Below are 16,577 nucleotides of genomic sequence, written 5' to 3'. Positions count from 1 at the left end.
AGGAGCTCCTGGAGTTTATCAGCACCAAAATGTGCAGTATGACTGCTCTTCCATTCAGGTTGTAAGACACACATGGAAAGACGAATCTTGAATATCCACTTTTGAAAAGTATCAACAGTAAGACTGAAAGGGAAGAAAGTCTTTAAAGATCCAACCTATTATAATGACTTCCTGTTAATAGACTTTGACTTGATAAGTTTTCTTCTGGCTAACCTTTCATCCTAAGAGTATAAACCAAACAGCAACTTCCTGAAACAGCTGCTGAAATTACCTACCAGAAAATGCCCAGAAGTTACTTACTATTAAATCAAATACAGGCATTACATGTGCCACAGATGTAAATACACATATGGTACTTGGAATAGTGTATCTGTGGTGAATTTATGAGCATTTATTAATCATATTTTACATTATCAACTATAAAGGCACTGTGGTCAAACAGTAAACCCTATACTGCGACTTTACCTCTATTTTGGGGGCAGAGTTTCAACAGACAGCAATACAGAGTGGTCTTCATATGGCTGTGAAACACTGAATGAAAAGGGAACAAAACTTACGATCCTCAGAGCATGTAATGAAAAATGCCCTTGAAAGGACTCTCTGTGGTAGCTGACTCAGATTGAATTTACTACTTAGTTGACCGTAAACTAATACCTTTATCTAACAGAAATATGCCTGTGCTTAGCAGGCACTATCTGAATACACATAAACACAGATGCATGGTTATTTTATAGAGTATAACTTCAGCAGAATTCTTTATCTAAGCAAAAATGTGAAGAACTGATGAGGTTCATCAGTAGCTTTTGATGAAGGCTAGACATAAGCACAAGAATCTTTCAAGGGCATAAGACAGAACCTCTAAAGAGGGCATGTTGACACTGGGTATAGCAAGCCAAACACCTCGTGGTGTTCCTCTCCTAGAGCCTCTCCCTATCCCTGCCCCACCTTCAAAATTGACACCTTTGTCACAACATATTTTGAGGTCTGGAGGACTTTGGTACATTATATAGAATGAAAAAATTGAAGAATAATTGCCTTAGAAACCCCCTAAACTTTGAAGTTCTTATAATGGTATCTGTATGACAAATAACCTAGAATTTCCCAGAACAGGTAAGACAACAGGTTAGCTGTGGAACCTCTGTGTTTCTGGCTCTTAGCTCCTTCTAAAGGATTATCTAAAAAACAGTTTATTAGAACTATGTAAACAAGCCATTCCTTTAAAATGAGTAGAAAACAAAGTGACAAATGGAAACAAATGTTAAGGTGAAAAGGGATTTTGTTAAGAGATTGGTATCATTCATAGGATGATACCAACTAGAGAGATGCATGTGGAAAAGTTTAGAACTTAAGCATTGGCAGAAAGCTTTCTAAAATAAGCAATGAAAGCAAGATGACTAAGGGAGTGTCCTGACAGTGGACTTGTGAAATACAAACTGAGCCCTTCCCTGGGACATTACATATCATTGGTAGTTGAATAAACAGCATTGGCAATTGGGATGCTGGAGAAATCCAACCCATCGTACACTTTCCCAGCAAATGTGATTCAACATGTTGCATGCTCCTTTAGGAATAAAAGGAAAACCCACTCAGTTTTGTTGTCAAAACATCCACAGAAAGCCCTTGATGAACTAAAACCCACAGACAAGACCTCAAGATCAACTTTTTTAAGTCTGCTAAAGCTTGGAGTTGCCAGTCCTGTCTAATAGGCCAACTAATTACCATATGTTACATGACATCAAGTGGCATTTATTAGGTCCATCAATATCTCTAGGTTACTTTCAAACCATGAGCTAGCTCACTCAGTGTCAGATACTGTACCACATTCCAGCATGACAGCGTTAGCTTTAGTTATGCAGCTGTAAAGATTGGAATAACTCTTACAGGACCTGCTTAGGATCAAGAAGCTGGCAAAAAACTTTCCAGTCCCATCCCTTTCCTGCCATCCTTGCCACACACAGTAGGTGAAGATAGGACTGCCCATATATGAAATATCATCACCATGACTCTGTGTGCTGCTTGTTGCAGCTGCCTTGAAGGGTCAGGATTTGAAACAGGTTCTAGTATTTGGCCTAGTTAGGAGGGTAATGTTGCCTGTTCCTGTACCAGCTGAACAAAAAGGGGGTTTCATAGAGCATCCAAAGGGTCTATCTGTACCTACTAAGTCCCAAGAAGCAGAGCCTTCTGCTCTTATTTGAACAAGGACTGAACTTGAAATGCCCATACCTATCATTTCAGAGGCACAGGGCAGATAGAGCATTCAGTGAATCGGTCAAAGACAGAAAAAAAAAAAAACCTTTTATAATCTGAAATATGGTTTTGACTCTTGAGTAGTTTAAAAGTTAGAGTTACTTCCTGATTTTCATATCAAAGCAAAATGCAAAAAAGGTGATACCACATCATCTGTCTGCTTCATTTTGAATTATTTATTTTGATTTGGAAGTATGATCAAAGAATTCCTCTTTGCTTGATAAGTAAACAGTGATACTTAAATCCATTTATTATTATATGCATTCCTAAAGGACTCATCACTGCAAGCACCTAGACTATGCTAACCTGGGATCACAGACACCATCTTCTATTGCATTTTTAGAGCTATATTTAAACCACACTTTAAATATTCTAAACTACACTATGTACTGGTTATTAGCCCTGCCCTTTTCTAAAGCAATGCCATATATATACATATACTTCTGTGTAGCCATCCAGAAAATTCTGGGCTTCCACAGTGAGGGAAGGGAATCTTTGCCACTGCACTGAGTTTGTGTGGCTAAGCTTTGGTAGTGGGAGGGCTACAGGGGTGGCTTCTGCGAGAAGCTGCTAGAAACTTCCCTTATGTTTGACAGAGCTCAACCCATGAACCTTAGGTTATATTCTCTCCCCTGCCCAGCTGAGGAGGGGAGTGACAGAGTGGCTTTGGGGGGCACTTGGCATCCAGCCCACCAGGGTCCAGAATGCACCATCATCCAGGATCAACCGACCACAGACCCAGAGGAAAGAGCAGCTCCCAGTGCTCTTAACACAGCTGTTCTGTAACCACATCTCAAAGCAGCTACAAAAAAGGCTTGCAGTGTCACAGTAATGATTTTCTAGCATATGAAGTTGCTTTATGGGCATCACCAGACTTTTCCTGTGTGGTTTGCGAAACTGTGTGGGAGACATATTATGTAAGGGTCCCCTATGGCCACCTCTAAGCTGCAAATACTCATCAGGACAAGCAAAGATGACCCAACAAGAAGTGGGATAACAACAACCTTTTCACATAATCTGTGGCATTTTCTTCCTATCTGCAGAGTGAACAGGATAGGATGGTGGCATTTACAATTACCAATAAACAAGTATTTTCTAAATAGCAAAGAGTTGTGAACTTGGAAAACAAGATCACATAGTAGCCTAACCATGTTAGAATGCAAACTTTTGCAATTCAACCCATCAGTATCCACTTACCTGAGGTTGCAGCCACCTGTACCAATCCTGTACAATGCTTTATCATTACATATTTCCCAATGGCAAATTTACAAATGCCATTTCCAAGTCATACTGTATTATTAACATTATCAGGGAAGATCACTCTCTCACAATGTGGGCATTGTCATGCTCAGATCAAGTCCCACCGTCACCCCTTTCCATTTGGCTGAGGTAATTTTTGTCTGCAGGAAACGACGTTCTTCTGGAAACATCCCAAAAGACCTTAAAAATTAATATAACTCTCATAGCTCTACCAGCAGTCACATTTCTCAAGCTGAAAAAAACAGCTGTAGAGAGACCACTGCATCAAAAATTTTGAAAGATAAGAACTGGATGAATCTGGGTTTTGCCTTTGATGGATTCCTCACATGAGCTGAGCTAATAACTATTTTTTCTGTAAGTTCTATGGTGGTGACTTCTGACCAGTAATTGTTTTGGATCTCATGCTATGTCTGACCCATAGAATCCATATGGCTCTGTAGCAAACTTAACTTGACATTTTATTTCAATATATAAGAACTGTTATGTCTGGAGAGCTCCAAATCATTCGTTACCTCACTCAAAATGGCAGCACATCAAAGTCATGCTTGTTGTGTTCTTTATTAGCAGATTTAAATAAGAGAATAATTGTAGTTTTATCAGTTTACTATAATATTTCCTACCCATTCTGCACTAATACCCATGGAAGTACAGCAGATAGAAAAGAACACAAGAACTTAAAACTGTCTTCTCTGTTTAGTTTCTCTTTCTACTCTTCCATACACAAGAAAAGGACAGCAGAAATTATTTACTGCTTGATGAACATGTCTCAGAAAATCTCCAGAGTACAGTGGCTAAACAACAGCTCCGCAAGTGGTGGAGTTAAATTCTCTTCCTTAATTTCATTTATCTTATGCACTTCTAATGCAATTTTTTCAGACTTACACCACACTTACACACTTTAAAATCCTCTGCCTTGAAGGCAGAGTCCCTGGCCAGCCAGCAGGCCAAGCAAAACTGCAGCATTGTTCAGGATGGACCATAAGTTAGGGCTTCTCTTTTACTCATGTGCCAATTTTCATCAAACTTATAGGACCTTCATTAAAATCTCCTAATGTCTTTTTTTTTCTTTTCTTTTGACACTAGGCAATACAGTCAAAGTTGTGAAGACAGAGCCATAGAAAACAAAGACAAGGATAGATGATGTGATTGTAAGTCTCATTTCCTCTGGAAATCAGAATAAAAAAACCAAGACTACAAATACACACACGAACTGAAACTCTCAGTATTAAATATCTTTTAAGGAAAATGAAAATATTCCTGAACAGTTAATACACTGTAATAATCCATTTCTCAGAGAATGAAAGCTGTATTAAAATATTCAGAAAAAAATTGCATCAGTTAATTTGCTCCAAGGCAAAAAACCCAAAATCCCACCAAGTCCCAGAAGAAACATGACGATTGCTCTTGTTGCAATAAGCATTGTGTTAAGCAGCTAAACATATCTTAAAGAATAGATGAACAATAGCCTCTGTAAGAGAAAGTGCATTTGAACAAAATTATGGTTTGTTTCAAGTCCACAGCCTGGTAAAACCTCCAGTCTTCAAGCCATTCTCCACCTCTGTGACCAACTTTCCCTACATATACAGAGAATTTGCTGTTCCAGGGTCAAGTTTTTCTCCTCCCAAACATCCCATCTGTAATCTCCTGTACAGCAGTAACAGGCTCTGAGGAGCCTCCTCTCCACAGAGAATCCCACTGTTCTCCTAATGGGAAGAAAGTGTTTAACTAAACTGCCACTGTGATTAATTTTTAGTGTAGAAACACTTGCAGTGGTAAAATCCAACAGACACAGATGGTAATCTGTCTAATTAGTAGAGAGCAATTAATAGTATAAAACAATACACTGTCAAAGCACGGCAATTAAAAAATCAAGAGAAGGTTCCCCTTCTGATTGGTTATATTAATCAAAAACTGAATGTAGATTTTAGATACATTGTACAAAAAAGAAAAAAATTAATTCAATTCAGAACTCACAGTTAGGCAAAGGAAACAAGAGACAGCTCCAGACAGATGATGGAGTTTGTAAAAAGATGATGAAATTTTTGTTATTTGGACCTCAACCTTTGGCATAGGAGAGGGACAGCATTAAAGAACCACGTTATCACAGACACACTCAAGATGTTAAATCCTTTAAAGTTTTAACTGATATCTTAAGCAGTTGACTGAGTTCTCACCATGTATACCTGGAGCAGTAAGCTATTTTAACCAAAGATATTTTTTCAGAGAGTAAGATACTTATGAAATATTTTAAATCTTTTTCCATTCAACAGTCCACCTTATATTTAGATCAATGGTAGCTTGTTACTGTTTAATAGTAGCATGGCTTGTTCACCTGAAGATGCTCCTTGGATTTGTTATTTCTCTCAAACCTAAAATGTGGTTTGGTAGGTAAATCAAGGCAAAATTTGGGACCCATTGTCATTGCTAAGGACCCAAAGATAGTTTTGATGCAGGATGACAAATAATCACCGATACTTTTTTTGAGTTGGTTTGTGAGGTTTTTTGTGTGTGTGTGCATGTCAAAAAATGTGTCATTCACCTCATGGCACCTGAGTCAAGATCAGCTCTGGTGAAGAGGATATTAAATGGCTATCAAGGCAGAAGCAAATCTTTCAGCAGCAGTCTATTGAACTGACAGTTGGGTAACCCACATTAGGTGCCCTCTCCTGGACACTACGTAACAGTATTTCAGATTGTCAGCGAGTTCATGAAATTCTCCTGTTTCATTCAGTAGCACAACACTGACAGAGCAGAGACTCAAGCAATTCCACTGCTATTAGTGTTGCTGATCTTCCTCAGTTTACTAATCTGGAGGGGGAAGAGAGGAGGAGTAAGAAAAAAGAAGTGATGTTGAAGCACTAATGAGCTGTGAAAGTCAGAAAATACCCAAGCCACAAGGTTTCATATTTCTGTAGGTGTGTTTCCCTATTCAAGCAATATTATCCTCTTCAGAAAAGAAAAAATTCTTACAAAGGTGTCTTGAGCTTTAGCTAAATATATACATCTCAGACTTAACCCTCCACCCAATCCATCAATTACTATTGTCATATGAACAACATCCATACTTTAAAAGAGTAAATTTGACAGTTTTTTTTAAAATAGACTTTAGTATTCAGGGGCACCAGATGTTTCACAGATATGAAAAGCACTTTGATAATATCAAAACGAATTCTGTACAAGAAAGCACAGTATATACTTCAGAAAAGACAAGTCACGGATCACTATCATGCAACCAAATTCTCTCACACAAACACAAAAAAAGGAGAAAGTAAAGAATGTATAGAACAAAAAGTTTTCATTGACCTGATTTGTCAGAGATGTTGGCTGTGACTGGCGTGGTGGAGCAGCTTGGGCTAGCCTTTGCGCTGTCCTTGGAAGAACCAACTTTGGGTTTATTTTTCGTTGCCTCTAGTGCTTTGACCTTCTTGGCATGTTTACTTCCTTTGTAGTGGGCCTCGGCCTGGCTCTACAAAGGAGAACAAATCAGGCTCACTTTTTTCTGTACTTGTATATAATACAATGGATGACAAGGCAGAAAAGTGACACTTTCAATAGTAGGCACCATTATATTCCACCTAAAAATTTTAATAGATTTATCCTAACAGTTTTCCTGGATGTAAGTTCTTATATATTCAAATAATAGGATTTTAATGAAAGTTGCATGTTTTCAGCAACTTGGTAAAAGAGGCTTTGAGATTACATAAAGCTCTGTCACCCCTAATGTAATTCTTGTCTTCCTTGGTGCTTAAAGATTTAAAGCACTATACAAATGTAAACACATCCAATTCAGAAAGATGCTACTCGATTTTCATGAAAATAAAGTTCCTTAGACTTTATTGCTTGTAGTTAGAAAGATGTACCATGCTGTGACAAGATTAAATAAACCATTTTACTTTCTGTTTGATCTAGTACAAATGTCATAAAATATTTTCATCTTTACACTAACAGCAATTGAAACTTGAAAAATTATGACTTCAAGAAAGAAGGGTTAAAATGAAAAAACATCAAGTACAACACAAAAACTAAATATTTATCAGTCTTGATTGCTTTATAAATTGCCGTAAATATTTTTTATTAAAGACTAAGAAAATTGGAACCTTAAGGATAGGAAGGAGAGGAGCTTGTTTTAATTATTATTATTTATTTTTGTTGAAGTGCTTTACATATAATGTACTCTTCTTAATCTGGTCAAACAGAGCAGTAGAAATATGTACTGAGATGCAACGTTTACTTCACTGTTGTCTTAAAACTATCTTCAGAAACTTGGTCAGTGTTTTTGAAGTTGCTAGGCTAAAGCTAGACACATAAATAAATGCCCATTTTTTCTGTGGTTTTGAGTTCCCTTTGTCGTTCCTGACTCTATATAATCAGTGACCTTGACAAATCAGACTACTTTGTTTGGAGCAAAACTAAGGAACTACATGCTTAATATGAACTCTAGAGCTCAGAAATTTCAGCTAATGAATTTAAATGTTTTTCTTGACTTTTTAATACATGAATTTACCAAATAGTGAGTAAGAAACAAACCTATCCAAAACAGTCTATTTTCATAACACTGTACTATTCAGCAACAGTTTTGCATTATTAATATTTCCAAACACAGTTTAAAAAAAAATTATTTCAGATATACCACTAGGTGCCTCTATTGAAGGTTATATATTAACTAAAGAAGTTAATATTGTCATTTACTTAAAATTAAAACTCAGAGAAAGCATGCTTCATGTAACCACATCTTGGCACCTGGCATATAAAAACATCAGTGCAAATAAACTTTTACTACATTCATGCAAAAACACATTGATTCTCTCTCTTTAATTGATTAGGACTATTTTATTTAGTTCACTGTGTTAAATGAAGCGAGCCATGAAACAAGTCACATGCTTTTTATAAAGAGCAACTAGAATAACTAAGATGCTTGAATTCCATAAAGAGTGCTGTCATAATGAGGAAAATTGCTTTAAGATCAGCAGAAGTAGGCATTACAATACAGTCACCTTGGGACAGCATGTAATAACAGCTTTATCATATGGTAGAGTGGAAGTGAAGAGTAGAAACAGCTGGACCGGACAAGAGAATAGAGAGCATGTTGGAGTCCTCACACAAGTTATAAAACTGATGGAGAACTGTTGCTAAAATAGAGGAGTGAAGTTCTTATACAACAAAGCTTCTCATTGCAATTACACACCCCAGGAAACACTGTGCTTTCCTCCTCAAAAGGATAGTGTATGTGACGCTGCGGCTGCATCTTTACTTTTATTTCAGTTAGCAAGCATTCAGTAAGAAAGGCTGCCAGATTAGTTTTACATTGAATTCCTTTGAAATTGAGATATTTTTAAAAACCTTTTATTACAAAACCAGTAGAGTTTACTCATCAATTACTATTAAACTTTTTCCTGATTTTAAAACCTTTGAAATATTAACACGCATACAAAACACAATTTAAGGATTATAAAGAAACAACTAATGAGCTATACCACTAGTACTACGTGCACTACTTAAAGGGACACTTGTCAACTTCTGAGTTGGACCTCTTCAGCTCTGAATGTGGGCAGAGGAGCACAGTTCTGTTTGTGCCCTGTTATGTCAATGGGCCTTATGCAGGCACAGTAGTCTCGCCCTGTCTCTCTCCACCTTTGCTGGGTTTTGTCCATTTCTCTTAGGCTTTGCTGTTGCTAAATGATGCACTGGAAGGAATGCTTTCCATCACCAAAATTAAATAAACTATTCAAACATTACAGCGTACAAAAAGTGAAGCTAAAAATTGAGGTGTATATATACCCTTTCCATTCCAATACTTTTAAATTTAAGTAATACCAAGTATAAGATTTTTCACTCAAGCATCCTCAAGTTGATGATGTCCCTTTAAATATTTGAACTCTATGCACTGCGCATATGTTTGCTGTCGATAGGATCATATGCTGCCTGAGGCCAAAGCTATAACGTAAGAGACATAAATGCACTCAAGAGAAAGACTTAGTAAGTCAATTCCTTGATAATAAGCCTTTCTGCTGATATTTGCAATAATAACGCCTGCAATATCAGTAATAACCTACTACAGTCTTTGATTCCCTTCATTCAATCCTTCATACAGTGTATATGAGACCTGTTGAGAACAAACAAGTCCAGGCACAATTAAAATTCAGATTTCCATAAACACAAGCAAAGCTTCATGGAAACATGGTCAATGGACTCACTTTTTATTTAAGTTTTGTAATTATTATAATCTCTTAAATTCATAGTTGTACATTATAAGGCCAAAAAGTATTGCTATGACCATCTAACTAGGGTTTTTGAAAATGCCAGCCCTTTCCAATACTGTTCAAACTAGCCCATATGCCTTCGAAGGGAAAAAAAGCAATTGTCCAGTTTTGATTTGAAAGTAGCTATGGATGCAAAATCTACCTTTGGAAAATGATTTTGCTGCTTCATTTTGTCAGTTAAGTACATAATATTTTTTTTTGCAATTTGTAGAAATTGAAACTATTTGTATAGTTTCAATTCTAGGGGCTGGATTTTGTTAAATCTTGGAATTTTAGGTGCTTTCAACTCATCTCTGTTCTGTGAGTAGAAATGCAGATACTCTTTTTAAGCATGAAGCTGGAGGACTGTCCCTCGAGGTGTTGAAGCAATGTTTTCTACCCACATAAGCTCTATTTTCTAGTCCTTTCAGATACACCTGAAGTTCAGAGTTTGCTTTTTATCCATGGTGGGATAAATAATTTGATTCGGCTGCCTTTTGGTAACTGAAATGCAGTGTCCCTGCATTACATAAGCCTTTGCAGTTTTGTGGAGTCACAGGAAGCAAAATAAAACAGGGCAGCCAAGGAAATCTGAAATTAGAATGTAAGTTCTGGTTATTACTGGTACCAACTGTTCTGATTATTAATTTCCTGATCATTACTAACCCTAATTTCATAAAATATTTGCACAAGTACCACATTAAAGGCAAACATATTTGACCCTGATATTAGCTCAGTTGGTTAGAGACTAGTACTAATAACACCAAGGTTCAAACCATCCACCTAAGAGTCAGACTTTGATGATCTTTGGGGGTCCCTTCCAACTCAGAATATTTTATGATACTTGTTCCAAGTCCTCCTTAAAACTTACTGGTGACACAAATACAGCAATAGAGCACAGTTTATGAACTTCGTAGAATACATCATTGAAATACTAAACATATCTTTGAAATAAGCTATGACATATAAAATTTTCACTTTTAGTTAAGGCAAGAAGCTGAACATTTATTTTCATTTGCCCTGATAGTCCAGGGGAAGTTCTGTACACATAGGGTTCAAAAGTCATGTGCATAAAAAATAATTTACCAGTTTTAATATAAAACCCCAATAAAATCTAAAATGAAATTAAATCTCTTAGGGATGCAATATTTTAAATGGACACTGAATGTACTTTTTGATCATCATTAAGTACAACTAATGCATGCAAATTCTGTATCAGCAAAACAATATTTGAGAAAATTAAAAGGTTAGGAAAAGCCAAAATGAAGAAATCTCTCTGTACTCATGTACTATGATTTTAATGGTGCAATACTTTATTCCAGTGTATATGGCTGCATTTACTGTAGGGTTTAATACACCCTACAGTAAAATAATTTAACTCTCCCACAAATCAATATTATTTAAATATTTATTTTTTTATTTCAAAAATATTAAGTTAAATTTGTTGCTTATATAGTCAACATTAAATGCCATAATTGAACTAACATTATTAAAATTTTTAAACAAAATGCATACTTCATTAAGGAGGACACTTTTGAAAAAGTGAAATAAAATATTTCTACGAAAGAACTCACCAACTGAAAGGAAAATCTTATCTCCACGTGGTTCTAAAACTGACTGTGGTCTACTAACTTGATACACATACATTGCACATTTTAAAATAGAAACCCCTCACTTATTAGGCAGCCCAGAAAGTTGTCAAGTACTGACTACTAAGATTCAATGAACAGGAAAAGCTTTAAACTGCTATAAATGTGACACTGTGTATCAGAATGCAAAAAATATCTTTGTACTGACAGGCCAAATTCCACACAAGTGTTCATGCATTTGTCTGGCAGTATTTTTTGATCAACAGGATGAATATTTTATTACACTAAAAATATTCTACATCTTTGTTAGATCATGAAAAGCTGTATTTTAATTAAGTTGCAAATAATAATATAATTGACAGACAGATAATTATGCAATTTTCTCCCATAATTTTTCAAATTTCTACACCTTAAAATGATGGCAGGACTCCCATTCTCTCTTTAAGCAAACTAGATTTTTAGTTCCATTCCTAGTCTTTTAGTATTAATTAAAAACCCCCATCAATCAAAGCTTATGAACTTTTTTTTTTTTAAATTTTTAAGAAAGCCTCTAGGTTATAAGGATTAATGACTTGGTTGTAAGAAAGGATAATTTTTTCCACTCTTAAAAACGATCCAAATTTTGTATTTTATTTAAAATCTTAATTTAATTGCTACTTTCAACTACAAATTATTAAGTTTAAAATCTAATAATCAGGATGTTAAACTCTGAGACTACATATAATACATATACAATAACCTTATATATTAGAGCGCATCTAATAAGAGATCAGCAATTCAAATCATCTTCTACATGTAAATGTGGTTTTGAAAACAAATGTGCATATTGTTAGCATATTATAATGCTTAAAATAACCTCAGTAGCTTTACTCTGCCTAAAGTTAAATATACGTATAGATATGCATATTTAGATAGACACAGATAACCAGGAAACATACAGATCATATGGATTCATTGATAGAGGTACTACCTTTAATAAAACTTTGAAATAAAGGCCAGACTTTATTTTGTAGTACAAAGGATATCAGAATATTACCCCTGTCAGGAGCGATGACTGACAGTGTATTTGAAACCAGCACTATTCATTTTGACAGTTGACAAGTGACTGAGTTTTAGAATTTACTTGGTTTGTGAATGTCTAATTAGCTGAATTTATTACTATACAAAGAGATGAAATATTAACCTATGCAAGGCTTGACTAAGTCTAAAGGTTCAGTGCATATGTGTGCGAGACCAAGATTTTTTACAGGTTTCTTCAAGATCAACTGAAGTAGCCCTTCAATGGGTCTTCATGGAAATCAAACAATTGTAACATCAACTCTTTGGCTAAATGTTTGAATCTGGTACCACATTATTCAGTCTGGCAATTAACATATAAAATTAAATATATGTAGAGCTGCATGGCATTAAGAAGGAGAAGCACAGAAATAAAGGGACAATTTGAAGTATCCACGTGGGAAATCTGGGTTCATGCCCTAAGCAGTGCAATGCGAGGTGAGTGCCACAACTAAATGGAAGTGAACATGGTGGCCTGTAGCTCCTATTCCTTCTCATTTGATACTGCAACTTTTTAAAGCAGGAATTCCACCCTGGATGGGAAGTATTCTCAAAAGCAATTGTATCTCTAACATGCTGCTTAGTGAAGTGGCAGAACTATCCCTGGAAGCATTAAAAAACCATCTGGGTGTGGCACTTGGGGATATGGCTTAGTGATGAACACGGTGGTGCTGGGTTAATGGTTGGACTTGATTATCTTAGAGGTCTTCCCCAATCTTAATCGTAGATTCTATGATTCTATCTCAAATAATAAATTCATTTGGTGTTAATACAGAGGTGCTCTCTAATGAAAAATATTTTGTTGAAAATACCACAAAAGCTTCTCCCAGTAAGAGTTCAACCACATAGAAAATTTACAACTGAAAGACTGAACAGATATAATAATCCTGAAAACTTCTATTCTGTAACGGAGTAACTATAAAGATTAATTTTTCCTGCATACCATAAAAAAGTTTTACATAAATTCCAGCTAAAAAAATATCATGTCATAAATATAGTCATAACTGTAGAAAGATCACCTCTCAACACCTGTGTTCCTGCCCACTTTTATACATCAAGCCGATTACAATAGCAGTGGTCCGGTTAGAGAAAGTAACTAAGTGTGCAAGATAGGAAGAACAGAGAGGTATTTATACTTATAACCTATTAGCATTTATATTCACAGTAGATCTTAAACTATAAAGCTCCCTTTCTTAATAGTAAGATATCTTCCAAATATTTGATTACATAGTTTACCTGTTAGAACCATCCTGTAAGAGTATGCATATTTATTTGACTGTATAAATTAAGAAGAATTTAGACTAGAATCATAACTCCAATAAAAATTACATGAAATTATAAATTAGGAAGTAGTGTTGAAAAATATAGTTATATCTAATTTCTTATTAATAATAGATGTAATTGAAGAAATCTGCAAAATCTTCATACATTTTTTACACCAAAGCTATGCATTATTTTTTCAATTCAGTCCTTATGAATTTCTAAAAACTAATTGCTCAAAATAGCAAGGCGGATTACAATTGAAATGAACATAGAAAAACCAAAAAACTGTGAAGATCAGCCATGTTGTAAGAAGTCGACTCATATTTTAAATACCTTATCAAACTTAGTTAAAAGCTCTGTTAAATAGCTGTTATTTGAACAGAACTTTCATCATGTTATAACCCTGTACTCTATAATCATGCAATATTTCTGTCATGTTGGAGCTAACAACTTTCATCATTTTGTCAGTTCTGTCTACAAAACAGAAAATTACCTTCACAAGTTCCTGAGATTTATGCTTTTAATTACCTCCTCTCTGCTTCACTACCCTCCATACCCAAAGAATCAATATAGTCTTATTTATAAGGAAAATGTAAAATGTTTGACAAAAGACAATGACAGTTCTGTAGATTTTTATTTGATGCTATTGATTATTTTGTTTATCTTTTTGACAGCATGAGTGATTCATTGAAATTTGCAAAGTCAACTTTTTGTAATATTTGCCTAAACTTCAAAAATTTGCCTTCTGGCTTTTTAAAATGATGGTCTATCATCACATCATTTTTATTAGCTTTAAATGCATTCAACAATAAGATGACCTTCAGCATCTCTTAATGCCAAACTGTTACATCTTCATTTTCTTATCTGCCTACAAGGTGTTCTCTCTTGATTTTTGAGTCTATGCAAGTGACACCAAAAGCAGAATTGACTTGTGGTCTTTAACCACAGAGCAACACACTGTGCAAACACAAGTTTATTTCAATCAAATTACATCCTATTAACAAGATGATACCTACCAGGCCCTACCAGTCAAAGACCTTTCTACAAGAAACAAAAAGCATGCAGAAGGAAGCAGATACTTATTTTAGACATGATCAACAGACGACAAAATCTGTTTTCAAAACAACCCGACTACCAAAAATCAGAACAATAACACATATGGACTGTTGGCATAATATATTTGCATGTTTGGACTATAGAGAAGTCTGTCTGATGAGAAAAGGGACTGGTTTAGCACTGACATCATTGTCTAGTGCCCAAGCTCCAAAAACTGTGGACTATCAATAGAATCACAGAATCATTTGGGTTGGAAAGGACGTCTAAGATTGAGTTCAATCGTTAACTCTGCACTTCCATGTTCACCACTAAAATGTCCTTAAGCCCCACATCTACACATCTTTTACATACCTTCAGGGATAGTGACTCTACTACTTCCCTAGGCAGTCTGTTTCAATGTTTGAAAACCTTCGGTGAAAAACTTTTTCCTAATATCCAATCTAAGCCTCCTCTGGCACAACTCAGGGCCATTTTCTCTCATTCTGTTGCTTGCTACATGGGAGAAGAGACTGACACTCACCTTGTTACAACTTTCTTCCAGGCAGGCATAGAGATATGAGATAAGGTCTCCCCTAAGCCTCCTTTTCTCCAGGCTAAACAACCCCAAAAACCTCCACAGTAAACAATAAAATATAAATAATGAGGGAGAAAAGCAGAGAAACTACTTGAACACAAGATGATGATTCATAGATACAGAGAAAAGAGCGATTCTGCAGAAGCCAAACAGGTATCCTTGCAACCAAAACTCACTCTTCTCTTATGGCTGCAAGCTACAGTGTCAGATGCCATAACAGAACAGACATCTCTGGGACAGTCTGACCAAAGCTCCACAGCTGCTGGAAGACTTGTTGCAACACAGCAGCAGCTGAAAATGCTCCATATTTATCTAGTGGCCAGAAGGAATGAGAAAGAACAAGCCAAGAGAAAGAGTCTATATGGGATAGAAACCAGCCATTCTTCGCCTTGTCCTCTTGCTACTGGACCCTCTTAGTGATACCATTAGGATTCAGCAAATTCCCTGTTGTGGTCTACAAATGGTATTCCCCAATTTACTACTCTGGCTAAAACCATGTGCCGCTTCCCCTCCCCCCTCGCACTGAAGGCATAAAAGGCAGAGATCACGGGTTGAGATAAGAACTATTTACTGGAAACATCAATGAGATCAGAAAATGAACAGTAACAGCAAAAACATTAATAACAAAAGGAGTAAGAAAAAGAAACAATTTATGCAGGTTATAAGGACAACTTTAGTTTGGTTTTACTTCACAGAGATGGCATTTTATTTTTCTGTTTCTCAAGACTTTGGATCATCTATACTATACTGTACTACACTATACTACAGTTTCTTTGAGAGTTGAGATAGGAAGGGGTGCTCAAGCTAGCTGTGCCAGAATTTATTAGCAGAAAAATACAACTTGACCAAATTGCAGATAAAAAACTTTAGAAAAGAACAGAGTGTGACAGTGAACGTCTGGGAGTATGAGTCAAAAGCCATCACTTCTTTTTTGGAAAAGGCTAGACATATCAGCCTAAAACTAGACCAAATTTGGGATCTGTAGACAAAGGTTTTCCTCATGTTGTACTTCTAAAAATTGTTTTTAAAGTACAGAAGACTTGGAGGAAACAGTTAGGAAACACTGTTCAAATTATAATATGGTAGAAAAAAAATGGCATCATCCTAGCAACCTAATTTCTCAAAATATAGGAGGTATCACTTCAATGAGTTACTCCCACATTCAAGGAAACCTATTTTAAAATTTCCTTCCACCCCGATATCAGACTTTCTCTTCCTGCAGATAGCTGTAGATCCCTGCCTCCAAATCTGATGGCAGAATACACTCACTAAGGCTAAACCTGCAGAGCTAAA

General features: G+C 35.8%; 1 protein-coding gene across 10 annotated transcripts in view; it reads right to left on the bottom strand.

Annotated features, from left to right (window-relative positions):
• The window catches only part of ZNF385B (zinc finger protein 385B), a 167,146-nt gene that overhangs the window by 18,100 nt on the left and 132,469 nt on the right, over positions 1-16,577 (bottom strand). For all 10 annotated transcript variants that reach the window (XM_017838836.1, XM_017838860.1, XM_017838843.1 and 7 more), the window contains one exon: positions 6,811-6,973. In XM_017838836.1, coding sequence (XP_017694325.1) covers positions 6,811-6,973 — 163 coding nt within the window. The remainder of the gene's footprint in view (positions 1-6,810; positions 6,974-16,577) is intronic.

This window comes from Lepidothrix coronata, unplaced genomic scaffold (assembly GCF_001604755.1).
Source record: "Lepidothrix coronata isolate B3197 unplaced genomic scaffold, Lepidothrix_coronata-1.0 Scaffold7, whole genome shotgun sequence".
NCBI lineage: Eukaryota > Metazoa > Chordata > Aves > Passeriformes > Pipridae > Lepidothrix > Lepidothrix coronata.
The sequence above is the reverse complement of the archived record's forward strand: the minus strand, read 5'-3'. Positions and strand labels throughout refer to the sequence as shown.